Genomic DNA, 19,398 nt, shown 5'->3' on the forward strand with positions numbered 1-19,398 from the left:
TTAGAATGGTTAAGTGTATGTTTGTCTGTTTAATATTATGGATATGTTAAATATGTTAATGGGCCTAACACTAGAGCTTGAGAACTAGATCTAGACTTGGAGGAACTATATATTATCGTATATGCCTATGGGTTTATTTACTCTTTATAGAAAGTTAAATGAGATTAAGGTTTCAATTATATAACATTTTTGTATTTATAAATTCTTCATTTGCTCTTTCATGTATTCTTTCTTTATTTTTTGGTTGTTGATTTGTTGTTTGTTAGTGATTTGTGAGTTAATCTACAAAGTTGCGTTTTAGTTTTGATGTTATATTATTCTAAAAACAAGATGTTATATATGTGTTTGAATATTGAATGAACTAAGTTGCGGTTTACCATTAATGAATATAACATGTTTCATGAACATAAACACACTGAATATTTACAACTAAAACAAATAATGAATTTGATTGAACTAAAGGTCAGTAAGTGGTTAAAATCACCGAGGTTGTTGTGTTCCCAATTACGTGAAGTAGAGATGCACAATGTGGTTAGGTCGGGTTGCTCATCAATAGGTCTTAATCCTATTTTTTTTACTTCAATTTGATTTTTTTTCAAGACATTGGTGCTAATAACAATTAAATTGGAGAATCTAGAAAGGAGTTTAAATGCTTATTCTTTGTCGAATTTTCCATGAATTTTGTATATATGATTAACTAGGGGAAAGGTCAGTGTGAACACGAGCACAAGGATATTCTACTTGAAAAAAGTTTTACAACCTATAAATATATGATTGGAATTAACATCAAGAAATTATTACATATAGTAAATACAAAAGTTATTATGGATCAAATCTTGATGATAAATGTAGTATTTAAAAACCTTGAAGTACTTCCTTTTAGACAAAATTGGTCTTTGTGTTTGATAGGTTTCTCTCTTAATCTATGATTAGCACCTTTATAACTTTCTTAGTTTTTACTCTATACAATGCAACATACAGTTGTATGTGGGTGAACATAACTTTTTACAAGAATAACCCAACTCTAGAAAGAGATTGACCTTGGCTTTTGTTGATCCTCATTGCAAAAGAAAGTTCCAAGGGGAATTATTTGCAGATTAATTTGAATGCCATTTGTTTATCATATGATTTTAAATAGATCTTGGGTATGAAATTTTGACCTCTAACATTATTTCTGAAATGATTTCAGTTTTAATCACACATGCTGAAAGGTTGATTACACGCATGTTTGTCCAATTACATAGTCTAAGATTTTCACCAATATTGCGTAGCAAGATTACCGGAGCCCCTACTTTCAACTTTAATTCATTATTGGGTATTCCTGAAAATTTTATTGATTTTGAAACATCAGGTGAGTACAATGCTTTGGTCACAAAAGTGTACTAATCATAATTGCACAATTTCTTTGAATTTAAATATTTCATGAATCACCCAACATTTGATTAAGCATATACTCAATTATCTTGTCTACTTCATTTTTAGGTTCCAAAATAGCATGTTGATGAAAATGGATTCTAGTTTCAGCACTTTCTAATTCTAATAAAAAAGAAGGATACAAAAAATCAATAATTTCCTTAATAGCATCACAAACACCTTTAATCAACATGTACTATGGGAGTTAGATTTTTGCTTGGCCATCATTATCCTGATCACTTAGGACACCATCACCAATTTTTAGTATCCATTATGCAAATTGTCATACTTCACTAACATGTTTTAGATTATAATATGCTTGTAATCATATGTTGACAGTCAACTTTAATACATCATTTTCTTATCTTAGGGAATCTATCTAGGCTGATACTATTTCTTATCTTAATATTTTCTACCTCGATCATGCAGTGCATTATTTTCAATGACTTCATCTAAAACTTCCATGCATATAAAAGTAATAAAAAGTGTATCATATATCAAAATTTTAAATCATAAAAGGATTTAGAATATTAACAACGTCAATACAAGACATTGGTTTACCTATATATATATATATATATATATATATATATATATATTGTTACTTATGTCTTCAACTGTCAATTTCCATGTTAAGTTCTAGACATTAGCAGGCTTTGAAAGACTACATGTCAACAAGAATGTGACAAACAAAAAACACAGATAATTACCGATTGCCTAATTACTTGGCTCCCTTCGTTTGTATAATCTACTTTGCATCATAATTAATCCGATCACTTTTTTTCTAACCATGAAGGGTTTTAGTCTGTTTCTTTCTGATCTTACGTATTCTTGTTGGACGTGCAAGAGCTGCTTTGTGTCTCCTCATAACAACGTCCTTTGATCTAAGTCCTCAAACCCAAAACGTTTGAGACATCGCTCAAAAAGACGATAGGATTAGAAAGAAGTGTAATTGAATGAAAATCAAAATGAAATCGAAACATACAACAACTTACCGAAAATTCTTACACCACAGGGTACAGGCGGTGGAGACGGTGTTGGAGAAGATGATTTAATTTAGTGGTGGCGGACGAAACGTGCCTGAAATACGTCAACGGATTCTTCGAGTTGTCGGCAATCTTATGAAATCAAAACGATGTATGGGTTGCAGGAACGAAAACGGATTCTATGAGTTGCTGGCACTCTTATGGAATCAAAACGATGTACGGGTTGCAGGAACGTCATGTTTGTAGGGAAAACAGGGACCAAATGTTTAATATTATCGAAATGATGTGGTTGAAATCTAAATAGCATAAAAAATACTGTTCTTAAACACAATGCCTTTTAATATATAAGTATAATTTGTACAAAGAACTGACCAGTTTGTCATTAAAAACATTTATACTAAAGATAACCAATACATTACATCTTAATTCAACAAGTTTCACTATCTAATAAAACCTAAGCATTATATTTGTGTTAGTCATACCACAATATCTATACTCAACCATAAAATGAAAGAAAGAAGGCAAATAAATATATTAAGATGCAGCAAAAACTTCATATGATTAACAATCATTTTCTCACCGAATACTTCTCAAACTACATTTATCTATACATTTTACTTAAGGGTTGTAAAATTCTAAATATAAGTAAACCCATGATTCTTCAATAATTATAAACGTCGTGTACCCTCCCTAGTAATTTATTTAAAATAATTCCAATCTCCTTATAAAGCTACATGAGTAGTTTGTACTCTAGTCCTCTTCGTACTATTTTGATAACAATGTAGCTTCATAATAAAACTTTTTTCCTTCCAGTAAACATATATAGATTTTTTTTCAAATCGGATTGAAGATCATAAATTCTAACAAAACTTTCACATATTCCTTGACAATATGCACCAAACCTTATTTATTAATCCTGTTATATCTATTATATTGTGTTTTCAACATCTTTTGGTGAACATCGAGACAATGTACGTAAAAGTAACAACGCATGTATTTCATATATGTATAATCGTGTAGTGAAACATTTTGCGTGTTCATCAATAGAATAATCATTAGCTCTAACGTCATTAGCTCTTCGAAAAGGAAACATATTCTTTTCCTACAAACAATAAGGGTGTTGCTATTAAGACACCCCTTAGACACCCTATTAGCATATTTATAAAAAGTCAACCAATAATTAACTATTTATAATCAATTTTTTCGGAAAACAATACAATTTCAAGCAATAAAAATATTTCAAAAATAAATTAGGGTGTCTATATGGAAAATTGGAGTGTCTTTTTAGCCAACCCCTATAATAAACACATATACAAAAAGAGATCAACACTACACATTTATATATAATAGTCTTGTAACTTGTTTAACTTATGATGATTATATTTTTTGTCCTTTGAAACTTCAACTTCACGCTAATTATCATTGTGTTCGTGTCCATGAATGATTTCCCTTTATAATGAAGGGATAATGACTTAAAAGACCATTGGAGTTTCAAATTTGTTCGAAAAAAGCCATTCAAGTGTTACATGTTTAAAAAACACCATCAAACTAAGACATATGTTCAAAAAACACCAACGAAGTACATGTTCTGTTCAAAAAACACCATCTCTATGGTTTGGGGTAACTTACATATTTAGTCTCTAACTTGTTTTTTTCTTAACTCGGACGGTCCCTTTAGTTTAGATTTGCTTCGACTTTGGACCCTGATCGAGTTAAAAGACTAATATACCCTTACTACTTTCATTTAACATTATTTTTATTATTTATTAATTATTTATACAATCTATGTTATTATTTATTATAAATATATCAATTGTATAAATAATTATAAGTAATAAAAATAAATGTTAAATGAAACTAATAAGAGTATATTAGTCTTTTAACTGATCATGGTCCGAAGAAAAAATAAATATAACCGCAAGGGACCGTCCGAGTTAAGAAAAAAATGATGGGTTTTATGCATAAGAAACAATCCTATGTGCTCATACAAACCCTAATGCTTGGATCTAGGTTTCTCTATTGTACATGCTTTGAATCCAAGACTAATAAACTTAGATCTAACATATTATGAACTGAATTAGGGTTTAGAGAATTACCTTTGATTGTTATATAGCAATAACAATCAATTCCTTGCTTGGATTGGCCTTAGAAAGCTTAGTGCCTCAAATGCAGCACCTCTAATGGAGTCACAAACACCTTATGCAACTTGGATGAAGAGGAGAAGAAAAGAGGCTGCCAAAAACGACTAGAAACCCTAGAGAATCAGTTGTACACGTTTTGGGAGCCTAAGGGGTCCTTTATATACTTGTGTGGGCTGCTAGGGTTTCAGTCAAAACCCTAATGGACAGCTTAAACTCTAAGCAGCCCATGGAACTTTCTGGATAAGGCCATGGACGAAAATATGATGGGCTTCCATCATAATTTCGTTCACCCCTTATTCCTTTAGCATTCCTTAGCCCAATAACTCAATTATCCAATAATTGCAGTCCAGTCCCCTATGTTTAATTAATCTCTTTTAGCCACAAAATTAATTCATAATTAATTATTAACTAATATTAATTGAACAATATGATTTCTCCTTTAATATATTATTCTCTTAATATATTAATAAATCATATTTAAACCTCTCTCTCTTTAATTCATCCTACATATTGCTATGGTGAAGGCAACCCAAAAGGACCATGCTCATAATCGGGTCAAGTACATACCAAAATAGTTATGGACTTAGACACTAATCCAACAGTCTCCCACTTGGATAAGTCTAATAACTATTTTTCGTATGACTTCAGAACCTGATCAGCAATCGTAGCTTTCAAAAGCCGCTGTCAACTCTGATCTTATCAGATAGCGTGTCCTCTAGATAAGGGATTATATATTCCTCCATTCTCAAGATATCGTATAGACAAAAGACATGAATTTCAATCATTCTCTCTATACTGTTTCCCGACTTCCGATTTATGACGACTGACAACAGACTACAATTGAACACATCAAATTAGTCCCGGCTTGGCCAAGCGCTTAGGTGTCATCACTAAATCATCGAGAGGCCCAATGATATCGCTTTTATCCCACTTTGGGTAAAAGCAATGGATAAACTTTGACTCAAATGCTCGCTTGCATTTACTGATCGAATCACACACAACAATAAGTTTTATAACACCAAGTTACTGGTGCGTTTACTTATTATCAATGTGTAACCGACCAACAAATAACAACTCACACGTCTCGGTTTCAAGAATATACAATATTATCGTCTCACTAATCACTCGTGATAAAACCATGAAGTGATCCAAGTGAGCGTGGGTTTAATCCAATACTCTAATCTTATCAAAGCACTCATGAACTCTGCAGCAAACTTGTGCCATGTCTAAACACTTCAGACAATCTACAGACAGATTCATGACAGTCTTTATTCATACCTACTCCCAACGTATGACCGACTGTGGATGTTTGAATAACCTAGTTATTCTGGAAGTCAAAACATGCAAACTGAAACATGACAATAATACTTAATCCTATATGGTCCCAAACTTGTGAGAGTAAATAAAACACTTCTATTTATCCACCATATTGATCACTCATTATTTATCATTTAATGTTTCGGATAATCAACTCATTTCTTGAATTACAACAACAATTGTCCCATGCTCTAAGCATGCACACTTTGTTTCCTATGGTCCATGCTTTGTGAAATAGAACAATTGAAAACTTTTCCAATGATTCTCATTTCACAATTCCTCAATCCCCATTATTAGTGTAAGAACACAAGGTTCTTCCACTACTAGAATATGCTAGATTCTAACATTTTACGTAACGATCCTTTCGTAAAGTCATAGCACAAAAGTCACCAAGACTTGGCTAATGAAATTACAAAGTACTTTCTTAGAAATTGTTACAAGACAATTCCATAGACGTGAAGTCTCACATTCAAAGTACATTCCTTTGAACATCCTTCTTGCATAAAGTTTTTCTAATCTAGACACAGAATCTCAATATCCAACTCCCAATATGGAAACATTTCCACATTTGCCATATGACAACTCATTCTTAATAAAATCTTATATGTTCATAATAATGTCGATATGGTCCATCCAATACCATACTTCCAACTACTCACAAGCGACCAATCCTCAGCGAACTTTGGATCGTCCTTTGATAGTTGTTTAATAATTTTAGTCAAAATCCATTCTAGTCTTTTTTTTCCTCTTAATGTGCTAGACATTTGAAAAAATTTAGAATGGTAAATATTATAGCATTTGCAATCGATCCTATACCCGAAGGGTATGGGACACGATGCATAATGTCTTACATAAAGATATGATACTTTACCAATCTTTTGCCATAATATTTTATGTGTCATGTTCTCACAATTCGAACTATGAAGAGGGATGCCGTAATCATAATCGAATTTTAAGAACACACAATGTATCCTTTGACTGAAAATGTTAAAATTTCTCAATCTAAGCTTTAGATTTTGAAATGAAGTATAATATTCTCTCCCTTAATTATAGCAAAACAACTTTTCAACCCATGCAACTTTGCAAATTGAATCTTTGTTTTTCTATAATTAATATTGCTAACTTGCAATACTTGCCATAATAATCATACAAGCATAACACTTATGCTCCCACTATCATGATGATTATTATTATATAAGCATAACACTTATGCTCCCACTAGCTTTGACATGTATTCAGAAAACAAATGAACTTCCAGAAAACAATGTCTATTGAATTTCTGAAATTCATATTTCTAATACCAGATGCTTCGATGAGCCTTTATCTAAGCTTCTTAAACTTATACACCTTTGCCTTAGATAGCTCATATGTGTGCTTAAACAATTCAGAACTTATGTTACTAAGTTCCAAATGTTCAAACTAACTGCCAAATCTCACAATTTGAACTATGGAAAGGGATGCCGTAACCATAATCGAATTTGAGAATACAATTTTCACAATTGCTATCTTCTTAAGATCTCTCTTAGTGAAAGCATTTCCTCACAGTCATTTTCATGAAGGAGGGAATCTTATGACACTTAGATCTTACGGTGTATGAATTCCTATCCATGTGAATTAGCCAAAACCAAGGTTTGCGACAAATCCAAACTCATATGGACTGAACTTTCTTAATCTTGATTTCTTGCCTTGTGGTAATACGAGTGCCCACCATATCTTCCAAGCAGTTTAGTAATTTGTCCTTACATATCAATGTACTTTCCATCGACTAAGGCTCTAATATGCATTCAAATGAGATCTCATAGAACTCACATACACAATTAACTTAATTGGAATGGCATAGAAACAAAATAATGTCAGCACGACAGGTTGTAAACCTCAAGTCGTGTGCTAGTGATGATCTATAAGATTTATTCTTGATTTGTTTTTGAAACTTTTCAAGACCATTAAGACTCCCACTGACTCCTTGACATATAAGATTCTCTTGTCAAGAAACATTTCTTGACAAAGAAAATATTCAAGAGTTAGTGTAGTTCTTATCAAGACAAAACACTTCACAAATTGGTCCTAGTTGGTCTTTGTCTTATCCAAGACATCATAACTTACCAATTTCTAATGTGCAAGAATAAGAAAACTTTTCCAAATTCCACATTTGATGAGTGTTATAAACCTACTTAAGACTTGTCACTCAATGTCACAATCTTGGAGTATGACTCTAAGACTTGATATTGGAACGAAGTATGATTGACTCTTTGATTTAACCATTTCTACAATTCTTGATTCCTCTTCTTAGACATGCAAATGCACTAAGACTCACTTAGAGGATCAATTGAGATATGGTTCTTAATCATTAAGACTTCATCATAAAACACAATAAAAGGTACTCTCCCTTCTTCTTAGAATGGAGAAACTTTTATCTTTCTGCCTACTTGATTCTTCTTTATTCGTTCTACTATTCATTGAAACTCTTCCAATCAACTTAGAATTACACTTAATCTTATAAGTATAATCATATTTACTAAACTTTAGTAAATCATGACAAATATCTTTGTCACTCTTGTGGTGGACTTGATCAACGGACAACCTATTGTACTTGATCTCCTAGTCCTTCAATTGACACTTTGCCAAAGAATTAGTCTAAGTTTCCCAAATGTGAAAGGTTTTCATTCATCATACAATACACATTGCATGATTCCAAGTTTCTGTCCAATTGAAACTTGGGTGATGAAAAACTCTCCCTATTTGGTAAACTTTTGATATGTCCACAAATAACATAATTAAGAATCAAATCCATTATTGCTAATAATAGAAACATTCAAACATCAATTTTTTCATACATGCCATCGCAAGGATAAATAAATAAGATAAAATCAAAATTCATTTTATTGCGGAAAAAAATTTGTCCTTACAATGCAATTCAATTGAAAAACTATGTTATTACATATTTCTTAACAATCTATTCTAACTCCAAGTAGTAGCTCAAGAATCCATTCTTCAAGTAATGCGATTGAAATCCATTTCTTCATGATTAGATTCAGCTCACTTCTTCCCTCAAGCTTCCTCTCTTTTCTTCGATCCTACAAAACATCAAAATGTAATCTTATCACATCATGTATTAAGAATCTAGAATAGGAACTCAAAAGAGTTAGATAACAGATTTTACCTGAAGCAGAGCCATACGTCTTGACTTTCCCATCTCTTAGATCTCTCAGGTAGTTAGGGCAGCTTCGTCTCCAATGCCCCTTCTTTTGGCAATAAAAGCAAATGGACTCCTTTGGCATGGCACATCGGACAATCACAGACTTAGTTCTTTCTGCACTTCCAATGTTGCCAGTGTCCATTGAAGTTTGGGAGGTTGATTCACCAGACAAGTTTGCTTGACCAGCACGCCAAATCATTGCTGATTCAGCAGCTATAAGCAAATAGGTGAGATTAATGAGGGTCACGTCGTGATCTATCATATAGTACTCTCTAACGAACTCACTATATGATTCAGGAAGTGACTGAAGAACCCAGTCAACAGCCAACTCGCTTGAAATCTCGACACCCAACATGCTTAACCTATCAATGTGTGACTTCATCTCTAAGACGTGTGCACACACAGGTTTCCCATCTTCGTGTTTACTTGCCAAAAGGGCTTGAGTGAGCTTGAACTTTTCAAGCCTTTGAACTTGTGGGTCAGGGAGAATGATTGGAGGAGGTGGAGGAAGTGAAGCATGACTCTCATTTCCTTGATCGTATCTCGGAACGTCATCTTCATTTGGAAAGCTTGTTCCAAAGGATTTAGGAAGACCATTGTAAGATTCAGACATCTACAAAACGGGAGAAAATTCAAGTTATGTTGATTAGAATTCTTGATATAACACCCAAATGAAACATCAAGCTAGGATCCAACACAATATTCTACAACCTAGAAAAGGGATGCCGTAATCTAGTTGCAAAATATTTGAAGGTAGGTAAATGACTATTTACCAATTTCCACCATGAAAAACGAAAAGGAAGATTAAGTTTTAAATGAATTGAAACTCCTAGATCTTTTGAGATTCATTGAACTTTTCAATGGCATGTTTAATCTCGATTATGCCCTACTATTTGTGACTGGGATGCCGAGGATCACAAATAAGGTGTGAATAACCATACGAATCACGTGGTGCACCCAATGCTACTATTACCTAATCAATGTGCCGGTTAGCCACACACGCTCCATTGATCTATGACAAACATCGAGTCACCCTTCGCTACCAATGTCATCCCCAAATTAGTGTGCCGGTTAACCACACACGCTCCACTAACGTTTGACAGGGGTACGAAGTGTAATTCTATGGATTAGCATACAATTTCACATTTTTCCTAAAGTAACTATGATTTGGGAATTTGAAAAAGCATTTAGTTACTTTGTACTTCATTATACTTATAATGGAAGGTTTCTGTCCTATCCTACCCGTTCGGCTAACGACCCTCCATTAGTCAAGAGTGCGGTGGGTAAGATTGGATACCCATTCAATCGCCATTTTATAGGCAATTTCCTTAAACACCCCTTATAGACCAGCTTCGTGAATGAGGCCTAGTAACGGTAAGACTGATTGTTTACTCATATATAATACTAGACTTTTAATGTTATATATAGTATAGGGTGTATTTTACACTTTTAAAATACTACGTGGTTTAACTTAGTAAATTATACTTTTAATTTAATTAAATGTAAACCAAAAACTTTATGGGTTTATTAAATCACTTTTAATTGTACACTTTAACTAATTAACAAAACCATAAGGGTGTGATTTGAACTTTTCAAATTACTAGGGTTTTAGAATTTAACATTTCAAAATTAAACTTTTAGTCAAATTTTAAATTCCAAAACTTGAGGGCAAGTTTTGAAACATTTCAAAACATTAGGGATCAAACAACAAATAATTCAAATTAAACAATTAATTTCATAATTATCTATATTTGACCTAATCTTATTTTAGTCATTAGATAATTACCAAATAACTTTAAATAATCCATATTTATCACATAAACAACCAATATTTAAAAGATTTGAAATTATCTATTGTTTTGGCATGGATAAACACTTAATTAAGATAAAATTCGGATTTTAACTTTATAAAACAAATTAAGCATCAAGTCCAAGTCAAAACAGCAGCCAAAACCCGAAAATCCCTCTGTCTGACCCCTGGACTTGTCGAGTCAGACAGACTCGCCGAGTTCATCCACTGACTCGCCGAGTCAGGTCGGGCAGAGGCCAAAAATTCGTTATTCAGCAAATAAAGCAACATAGCATCACATACAATTGAAACCAATCAAGGCTCTGATACCACTGATGGATTTTATGCATAAGAAACAATCCTATGTGCTCATACAAACCCTAATGCTTGGGTCTAGGTTTCTCTATTGTACATGCTTTGAATCCAAGACTAATAAACTTAGATCTAACATATTATGAACTGAATTAGGGTTTAGAGAATTACCTTTGATTGTTATATAGCAATAACAATCAATTCCTTGTTTGGATTGGCCTTAGAAAGCTTAGTGCCTCAAATGATGCACCTCTAATGGAGTCACAAACACCTTATGCAACTTGGATGAAGAGGAGAAGAAAAGAGGCTGCCAAAAACGACTAGAAACCCTAGAGAATCAGTTGTACACGTTTTGGGAGCCTAAGGGGTCCTTTATATACTTGTTTGGGCTGCTAGGGTTTCAGTCAAAACCCTAATGGACAGCTTAAACTCTAAGCAGCCCATGGAACTTTCTGGATAAGGCCATGGACGAAAATATGATGGGCTTCCATCATAATTTCGTTCACCCCTTATTCCTTTAGCATTCCTTAGCCCAATAACTCAATTATCCAATAATTGCAGTCCAGTCCCCTAAGTGTAATTAATCTCTTTTAGCCACAAAATTAATTCATAATTAATTATTGACTAATATTAATTAAACAATATGATTTCTCCTTTAATATATTATTCTCATAACATATTAATAAATCATATTTAAACCTCTCTCTCCTTAATTTATCATACATATTGCTATGGTGAAGGCAACCCAAAAGGACCATGCTCATAATCAGGTCAAGTACATACCAAAATAGTTATGGACTTAGACACTAATCCAACAAAAAAAGTTAGGGACTAAACATGTAAGATACCCCAAACCATAAAGATGTTGTTTTTTGAACAGAATATGTAATTCGTTGGTGTTTTTTGAATATATGTCTTAGTTTGATGATGTTTTTTGAACATGTAATACTTGAATGGTGTTTTTTGAACAAATTTGAAACTTCAATGGCCTTCTAAGTCATTGTCCCTATAATGAATAATAAAGTTGGTTTGCCTATTAATGGCGACCTTTTGATAACACTAAATGGAGATATTAATTTCTAGATTCATATTATTATTATATTTGCAAATTAAACTCATTAATTATGACATTTTATGACCCTTCAATGATTTTTCTAAAAAATGTAAGTAAAAATCGTCTACTTTTACTTACAACCATGTTCACTCACAAATATAATAATAAATAACTATAACAAATATTAATATTAATAATTAATAACTATAAAATAAAACAATACACTTAATACTATCACTTCTATTTCATTGTTCACAAATAACATACAAAAAAACTAATTACTCAAACATACAAAATACCAAAATGTAGTAGATATATTAAAAACTGCTAAGCCGTCATTTTCCCATAACTCAATTATACATTAACATACGTATATATACGAAGCCACTTGGGCCAATACATACAAGGCTTACACAATGGGCTATCTAGAAATATAAAGGAATAATACAATGTAACATGTGATCCACTAACAACCCAACTGGAATTTAATCGGGAGGATATTTCCAAAGTTTAAAGTGGCCTTAAAATTGTTATATGTTGAGTAGGAAGGCCTTTGGTAAAGATGTATGCATACTAGAGGACGATGGAACCTGAAAGACACGAACATCACCCCAGGCAACCAAGTCACGAACAAAATGAATATCAATCTCGATGTGTTTCGTGCGTTGGTGCTGAACAGGGTTCGATGTCATGTAAACGGAGCTAATATTGTCACAATAAACAATAGTGGCTTTGGTAGGAGAACTATGAAGCTCACAAAGTAAATTACGAACCCAACAAGTCTTGGCGACAACATTAGCAACACCGCGATACTCTGCCTCTGCGCTGGAGCGAGAAATGACCCCTTGTCGTTTAGAAGACCAGGAAATAAGATTATCACTGAGAAAAACACAATAACCGGAGGTCGAACGGCGAGAGAAGGGGCATCCTCCCCAGTCGGCGTTTGAATATACACGACGATCAGAAGACGAGGAAACATGAAGCTGCAGGTCGTGGTCCAGAGTTCCTCGAACATAGCGTAGTATATGCTTGAGAGCATTCATATGAGGTTCCCGAGGATCATGCATGAATAAACATATTTGTTGAACTGCAAATGCAATATCTGGATGAGTAAACGTGAGATACTGGAGGGCACCGGCAAAACTACGATATAATGATGGATCTGCAATAGGAGTACCAGAGTTGTCCAGCTTATGAGTAGTCTCTGTAGGGGTACAAGCTGGATTACATTGAAGCATATTGGCTCGCCCAAGGATCTCAAAAGCATATTTCCGCTGAGAGAGAAAGAGACCTTGAGGAGAGCGAGTGGCAGAGATGCCGAGAAAGTACTTAAGGGCTCCAAGATCAGTCATTGCGAACTCTCTGCTAAGTTGAGTAATGATGGACTGGAGGAGAGAAGTCGAAGAGGCCGTCAATACAATATCATCCACATAGAGTAACGGGTAGGCAGTGTCACCTCCATGATGATAGATGAAAAGAGACGAATCGGTGAGGCTGTGATGAAATCGCATGTGAAGAGTATGTTGAGCAAACCTTTGGTACCAGGCCCGAGGGGCTTACTTGAGACCATATAGAGATCTCTGAAGATGACAAACATGGTCCGGGTATCGAGGATCATGAAAATCGGGTGGTTGATGCATGTAAACGGTCTCTTGAAGATGACCATGAAGAAAAGCATTTTTTATGTCTAGATGATGAATGGGCCAGTCCTGTGAAATAGCCAAACTGAGTACCATGCGTATGGTGGCCGGTTTGACAACCAGGCTCAACGTTTCATCACAATCAATCCCCTGTTGCTGACTATGCCCATTTGCCACCAGGTGAGCTTTATATCTAGATAGAGATCCCTCAACATTAAATTTTTGTTTAAAAGCCACATAGAGCGAACGACATTGACGCCTAGCGGTCATGGTATAAGTACCCAAGTACCATTTGTAATAAGAGCATTATATTCCTCATGCATGGCTTTATGCCAGTTTGGATCTTTCAAAGCCTGGAGATGTGACCTCAGGACAGAGGAAATGGAAGTAGTATGAAGATTGAGGCGGGTCACAGGTTTGACAATACCAGTTCTGGAATGTGTATGCATGGGATGAGGAGGAGGTGGCATTGTAGGGGCCTCAGGTGGAGAGGGACTGGAGGGAGATTCCTCATGAACAGAAGTGGGAGGGTAGGAGAAGGATTGGTATGATCTATAGGTTCAAGAGTAGGAGGGCTAGGATGTAATATATGGCGAAGGGTGGGAGAAATATCAGAGTCAAATAAGAAATCATAGGAGGGAGGCTCGATGGGAGTAACTGAACCATAGGGGAAAATCGACTCATCAAATGTAACATGACGAGAGATGATGATCTTTCGATAGGACAAATCATAGCATCGGAACCCACGGTGGTGTGTTGGGTATCCGAGGAAGATGCATAGGGTGGAGCGGGGCTGAAGCTTATTATTGGGAAGAAGGTGAGGAAAGCAGAGACAACTAAACACATGGAGATGGTCATATGTAGGGTGGCGATGAAAGAGACGATAATATGGGGCATTGTTTAAGATGGAAGCGGACGGTAATATATTGAGAAGGTGGGCAGACATATGAAGGGCTTCAGGCCAAAAGGTAGGTGGTAGGTGGGAGTGAAACATGAGAGTTCGGATCATATTATTGATGGTGCGAATCATTCGCTTTGAACGACCATTTTGTTGAGACGTGTGGGGGCATGAAAATCGAAAAGTGATGTCGTTCGATGCAAAATAGTCATGAAATTATTGGTTGTTATACTCCCCCCCCCCCCCTCCCCATTATCACATTGAAATTGTTTAATGGTGCCACCAAATTGAGTTGAGATGAGTTTGGAGAGGTATAAGAACTTTTGAAATACTTCAGATTTTTGTTTTAAAGGATACACCCAAACATAATGAGTAAAATGATCAAGAAATACAATATAATAGCGCAAACCACCATTACTAGTAACAGGAGATGTCCATAAATCAAAGTGAATAATCTCAAAGGGTGCATAAACAATAGAGTCAGATAAATAAAAAGGTAGTCTAGAGTGTTTACCAAGTTGACAAGCATGACATGTAACATTATTTTTTGATAAACGACAAGAAATTGAACTATTTATGATAGATGCTTCAAAACTTGATTGCCTGGGTGACCAAGTCGTTGATGCCACGTGGAGGGAGTGGTAGCGACAAACGCGTGACTAGAGGAGCTTGTGACAGGATATAGGGGCCCGGAGCTATCATAGCAGATTAAAGGGCTGATAATCAAGAACAGTAAAACCATAAGGATCAAAGTCAATAGAGCAATTATTATGAGTTGTGAATTTTCTAATAGAGATAAGGTTTTTAAGAATGTTGGGTGTGATAAGAATATTTTGTAAATGAAGCGAACGATAAATATTGGAGACAGGAAAGTTTGAATGTCCCGAGGTCACAACCGGTATTGCAGATCCGTTACCGACATAAATAGAACGAGGAGTATATGAATTATTACAAAATGAAGTGAGTATACATGTGTTACAGTGGACATGGTCTGTTGTGCCGGTGTCCATTACCCATCCGTTTTGCCCCGGGTCCGAAAGGGACATTGTGTTGAAAATATGTGGAAGGGAAGTAGGTTGATCGCTACTACCGAGCCATGCCCACGGGGGCTGATCATATCCAGACTGCTGATGGTGGGCCTGAGGAGGTAAAGATTGAGGCTGCTGGGCACTAGAATGGGCCGAAGAGGGTCTGCTGCCAAGCAGGCCTTGAGTATTCGATGTTGGGCTGCTCCATTGTTGGGCCGGCTGAGGAAAATGGTTCCCAGACCAAAAAGTAGCGTAAGACCACACAGTGGGACCCCACGGAGATGAAGGGCGGTGAACATGGTGAAAAGGAGGTGCGATATAAACCTAGCCATATTGACCGCTAGCTGGTGCACCGCCGGCGGATGGGTTTTGCTGTCGAGATCGGCGATTGTTACCGCCCCCACGCCGGTCGTTGCGTCGGTAGGAAGAACCACCACCGCCACCACCTCGATTGGAAGGAGTGGTGGCAACGTGAAGAAGGGAGTTGGACGAGGAATTGGCAGCAGGAGAAGGAGCAACGACACGAGGATTGGCAAGCCGGGTTTCTTCTGCAGTAAGGATTGAGCGCACTTCAGAAAAGGTAGGGAACGGTTTTGACAGTCGGATGATGTTGGCAAGACTCTCAAATTTGCTGGACAATCTGTTGAGGGCATGAATAACTACATGCCTTTCTTTGACTTTTTCTCCTAAACCTTCAAGCAAATCAGTGAGTTTCTTGATTTTGTTACAGTAGTCATGAACACTTAGGTCGTCCATGGTGATGCATCGAAGCTCGTTTTCTAATTGAATGGTTGTGGTTTCTTTGTTGTCATTGAAGATAGATGAGATGTTCAACCAGATTTTACGGGCATATGCAAGAGGAGAGTAGGCATTGGTGATGAGATTCTGGGAAATCGAATTGAACAGCCACAGTTTGACGAGATTGTCGAGCTGTCCCATTCTATGTTGGCGGGTGGCTTGTTTGGTGGGTCATAGGTATCATCGATGTGGTCCCGGAGATCGTAAGCAATGCAATGAGTAGTAAAGAAGTCGCTCCAAGGATCATAGTTATGGCTGTTGAGGTCGAGAATCAAGGGAACGTAGGTCTCGATGTTGGTTATTCTGTATGCCTTGTGAGGAGGTTTAGAGGAGGAGGCATTGTAGAGAAGGACGAAGAGAAAGCAAACAGGAGGGAAGAAGCAGAATTTTGAAGAAGATAGAAGGGATCGGCTAGGGTTTGAGAGAAACACGCTCTGATACCATGCTAAGCCGTCATTTTCCCATAACTCAATTATACATTAACATACGTATAAATACAAAGCCACTTGGACCAATACATACAAGGCTTACACAATGGGCTATCTAGAAATATAAAGGAATAATACAATGTAACATGTGATCCACTAACAAAAACATCATCAAAATAACCTAATTACTAACTAAGTTTTTGTGTGTAACCTTATTAGCTCCATTTTGTGTCAATCTTCTTATTCATAAGCTCAAGTAATATTGTCAAAGTAGCCGTAATCCATGTATATCCTCCTCATAATTGGATGAGATATAACTCAGCATTGAATCCAATGTTCGACATGTCAAAACCTTCTACATTTGTTAAATGTTTCATCTTATCTCTTGAATCTTTAATGGTCTCATACACCAACTCAATTATAAATAATATCGTATCCATATCCCTTTCAATATCTTTTCCCATTGATCTAAGTATATGGCTCTTCTTTGTGTAGTTTGCATCATTAATAGACAAAAAATGACATTTAATAAGGTGTTGGCTTGGTTACCCTATAAAAGATGCAATGACACCTACTAATGTTAGGTTACAAGAATATAAAAGTGATACGACTTATAAATACGATATATACATGACACACAAAAAGAAGTCTTTTGAAGTTTAATTTAAAATACAATATAGATGGTTATAATTAATTACTACTATTAGAATGCCGCCAACCTACTAAGCCATAAAATCACATACCGTAATTATGACATCAAAATTGACTTATTGCAATAAGTTTAATTATAGATATACACAATAAATTTAGAAGATACACCTACCAAATATTCATTATTATCTTTATGCATATCTATAACTTTAAATATAAAAAGACTACACATGGAACTCTATTCTCAGAGAAAAAAAACATCATTGTTCTCTCAAAACAAAATCACTATTAACCAATCTGTAACAAAAACCATTTTTGATGGCTTCATCCTTTTTTTCTTCTACCCACCAACCGAAAACTTCAAACCTCCCTAACAAAAAATTTGAAAAGGAACTGTCCAAATTTGCAAAAACAAAGTTTGGCAAAACGAACAACATTAGGCAACTTCTAAATCATACATATTTCAACAAATTTGATCAGACTGCTAGACAAAGGAAACTTTCATTATTGAAGGGTATTGAAGTTGAAAGGAAAGATTTTGTTACTAAATATCTAACAAATGAAATTAAAGATGAGAAAATAGTAATAAAATTATATGAAGATGATAGAATCTGGAAGAGGATAAGAAAGACCATGAAGAATATATGAAATATTAAATAAATTATGATGTTTTGTTTAGCTAGTTTATAAAAGATGCAATACGCAATATTGTATTTAGAAAATCAATAGAATCACCAATGATTCCATTAATATTATTATTTTAATATGCTAAAAATTATGCCAACGTTATCGACAAAAAGATACCATTAGACACCAGCAAATAATCTTTTTAAAATATGCAATTAACACTGCCACCACCGTATATTTGGCCCTACGAGTGCATTTGTTCTTGAACATTCATTAAATTATATTCGGTAGATAGTATTTTTTCCAATATGAATTAAAGCCACCAAAATAATGTTGGTGATTTTAGTGTCACCATGTCATTTTAAGTAACTGGAACTAACATGTGAGTTAAGGGGTTCATGATTTGTATTCTAATGCATGTACGGGGTTGTGCAGAGTGCACGCATATATAAGATCGAACCAGAAGCCGGTTCGACGACTAGTCGGGGGTCCGGGGGTAGCGCCCCCAGGTCCAGGGTTTCCAAAGAGACAGCGCCCCTAGCGGGACCCTAGCCAGGGGCAAACCTCACCGAATTTTGCATGTGGGAACATAATGGAAAACTCAATTTCTTGAGGGTGATTATGGTAAAACTAACGAAACTCGTTAGTTTTTGGTAACCCTAATCCGGATTAATATTACTTGCTTCCAAAGCAATTAATGATGGCCCAACCCTAATGAAACCCTAATCGTGTTTAGTATATATAAACAACTCTTTCTTTCCAGAAGGGGGTCCTTTTCTGAGCTCTCGTTTTTCATCACACATTCACATAACCTTTTAGCATATTAGCTTACGTTTTCTGTGCCTAGAAACGTAAGTGTCCACTTGAATTATCCTAGGCTGAATTTCTTGTAACCCAGACATATGGTAGAAATATCAGTTCGGAAAGTGATATCACGATCCAAGTTGGTATCCAGATCTCCACCACAAACGCTAATATTCCCAACAAGTAATATATATTAGTTCCTCATCTTTGCATCTGCAATTGAACATTTTCCAAATTATATTTGATACTATGACCGATTATGTGCGTTGTCGAAGCTAACAGTATTTACATAACATAACCTTATATTCTTAGGCAC

General features: G+C 35.3%; 2 protein-coding genes across 2 annotated transcripts; both read right to left on the reverse strand.

The window, feature by feature from the left end:
• Positions 1–12,738: 12,738 nt before the first annotated feature.
• Positions 12,739–13,719, reverse strand: LOC111916466 (uncharacterized mitochondrial protein AtMg00810-like). Its single transcript, XM_023912133.1, has one exon. It carries the CDS (start codon positions 13,717–13,719, stop codon positions 12,739–12,741), a length of 981 nt encoding a protein of 326 aa, XP_023767901.1.
• A 2,379-nt stretch (positions 13,720–16,098) lies between these two features.
• LOC111916473 (uncharacterized) lies at positions 16,099–16,713 on the reverse strand. The gene has a single exon (XM_023912140.1). It carries the CDS (start codon positions 16,711–16,713, stop codon positions 16,099–16,101), a length of 615 nt encoding a protein of 204 aa, XP_023767908.1.
• Between the last annotated feature and the right edge of the window lie 2,685 nt (positions 16,714–19,398).

Source organism: Lactuca sativa, chromosome 1 (genome assembly GCF_002870075.4).
Source record: "Lactuca sativa cultivar Salinas chromosome 1, Lsat_Salinas_v11, whole genome shotgun sequence".
Lineage (NCBI taxonomy): Eukaryota > Viridiplantae > Streptophyta > Magnoliopsida > Asterales > Asteraceae > Lactuca > Lactuca sativa.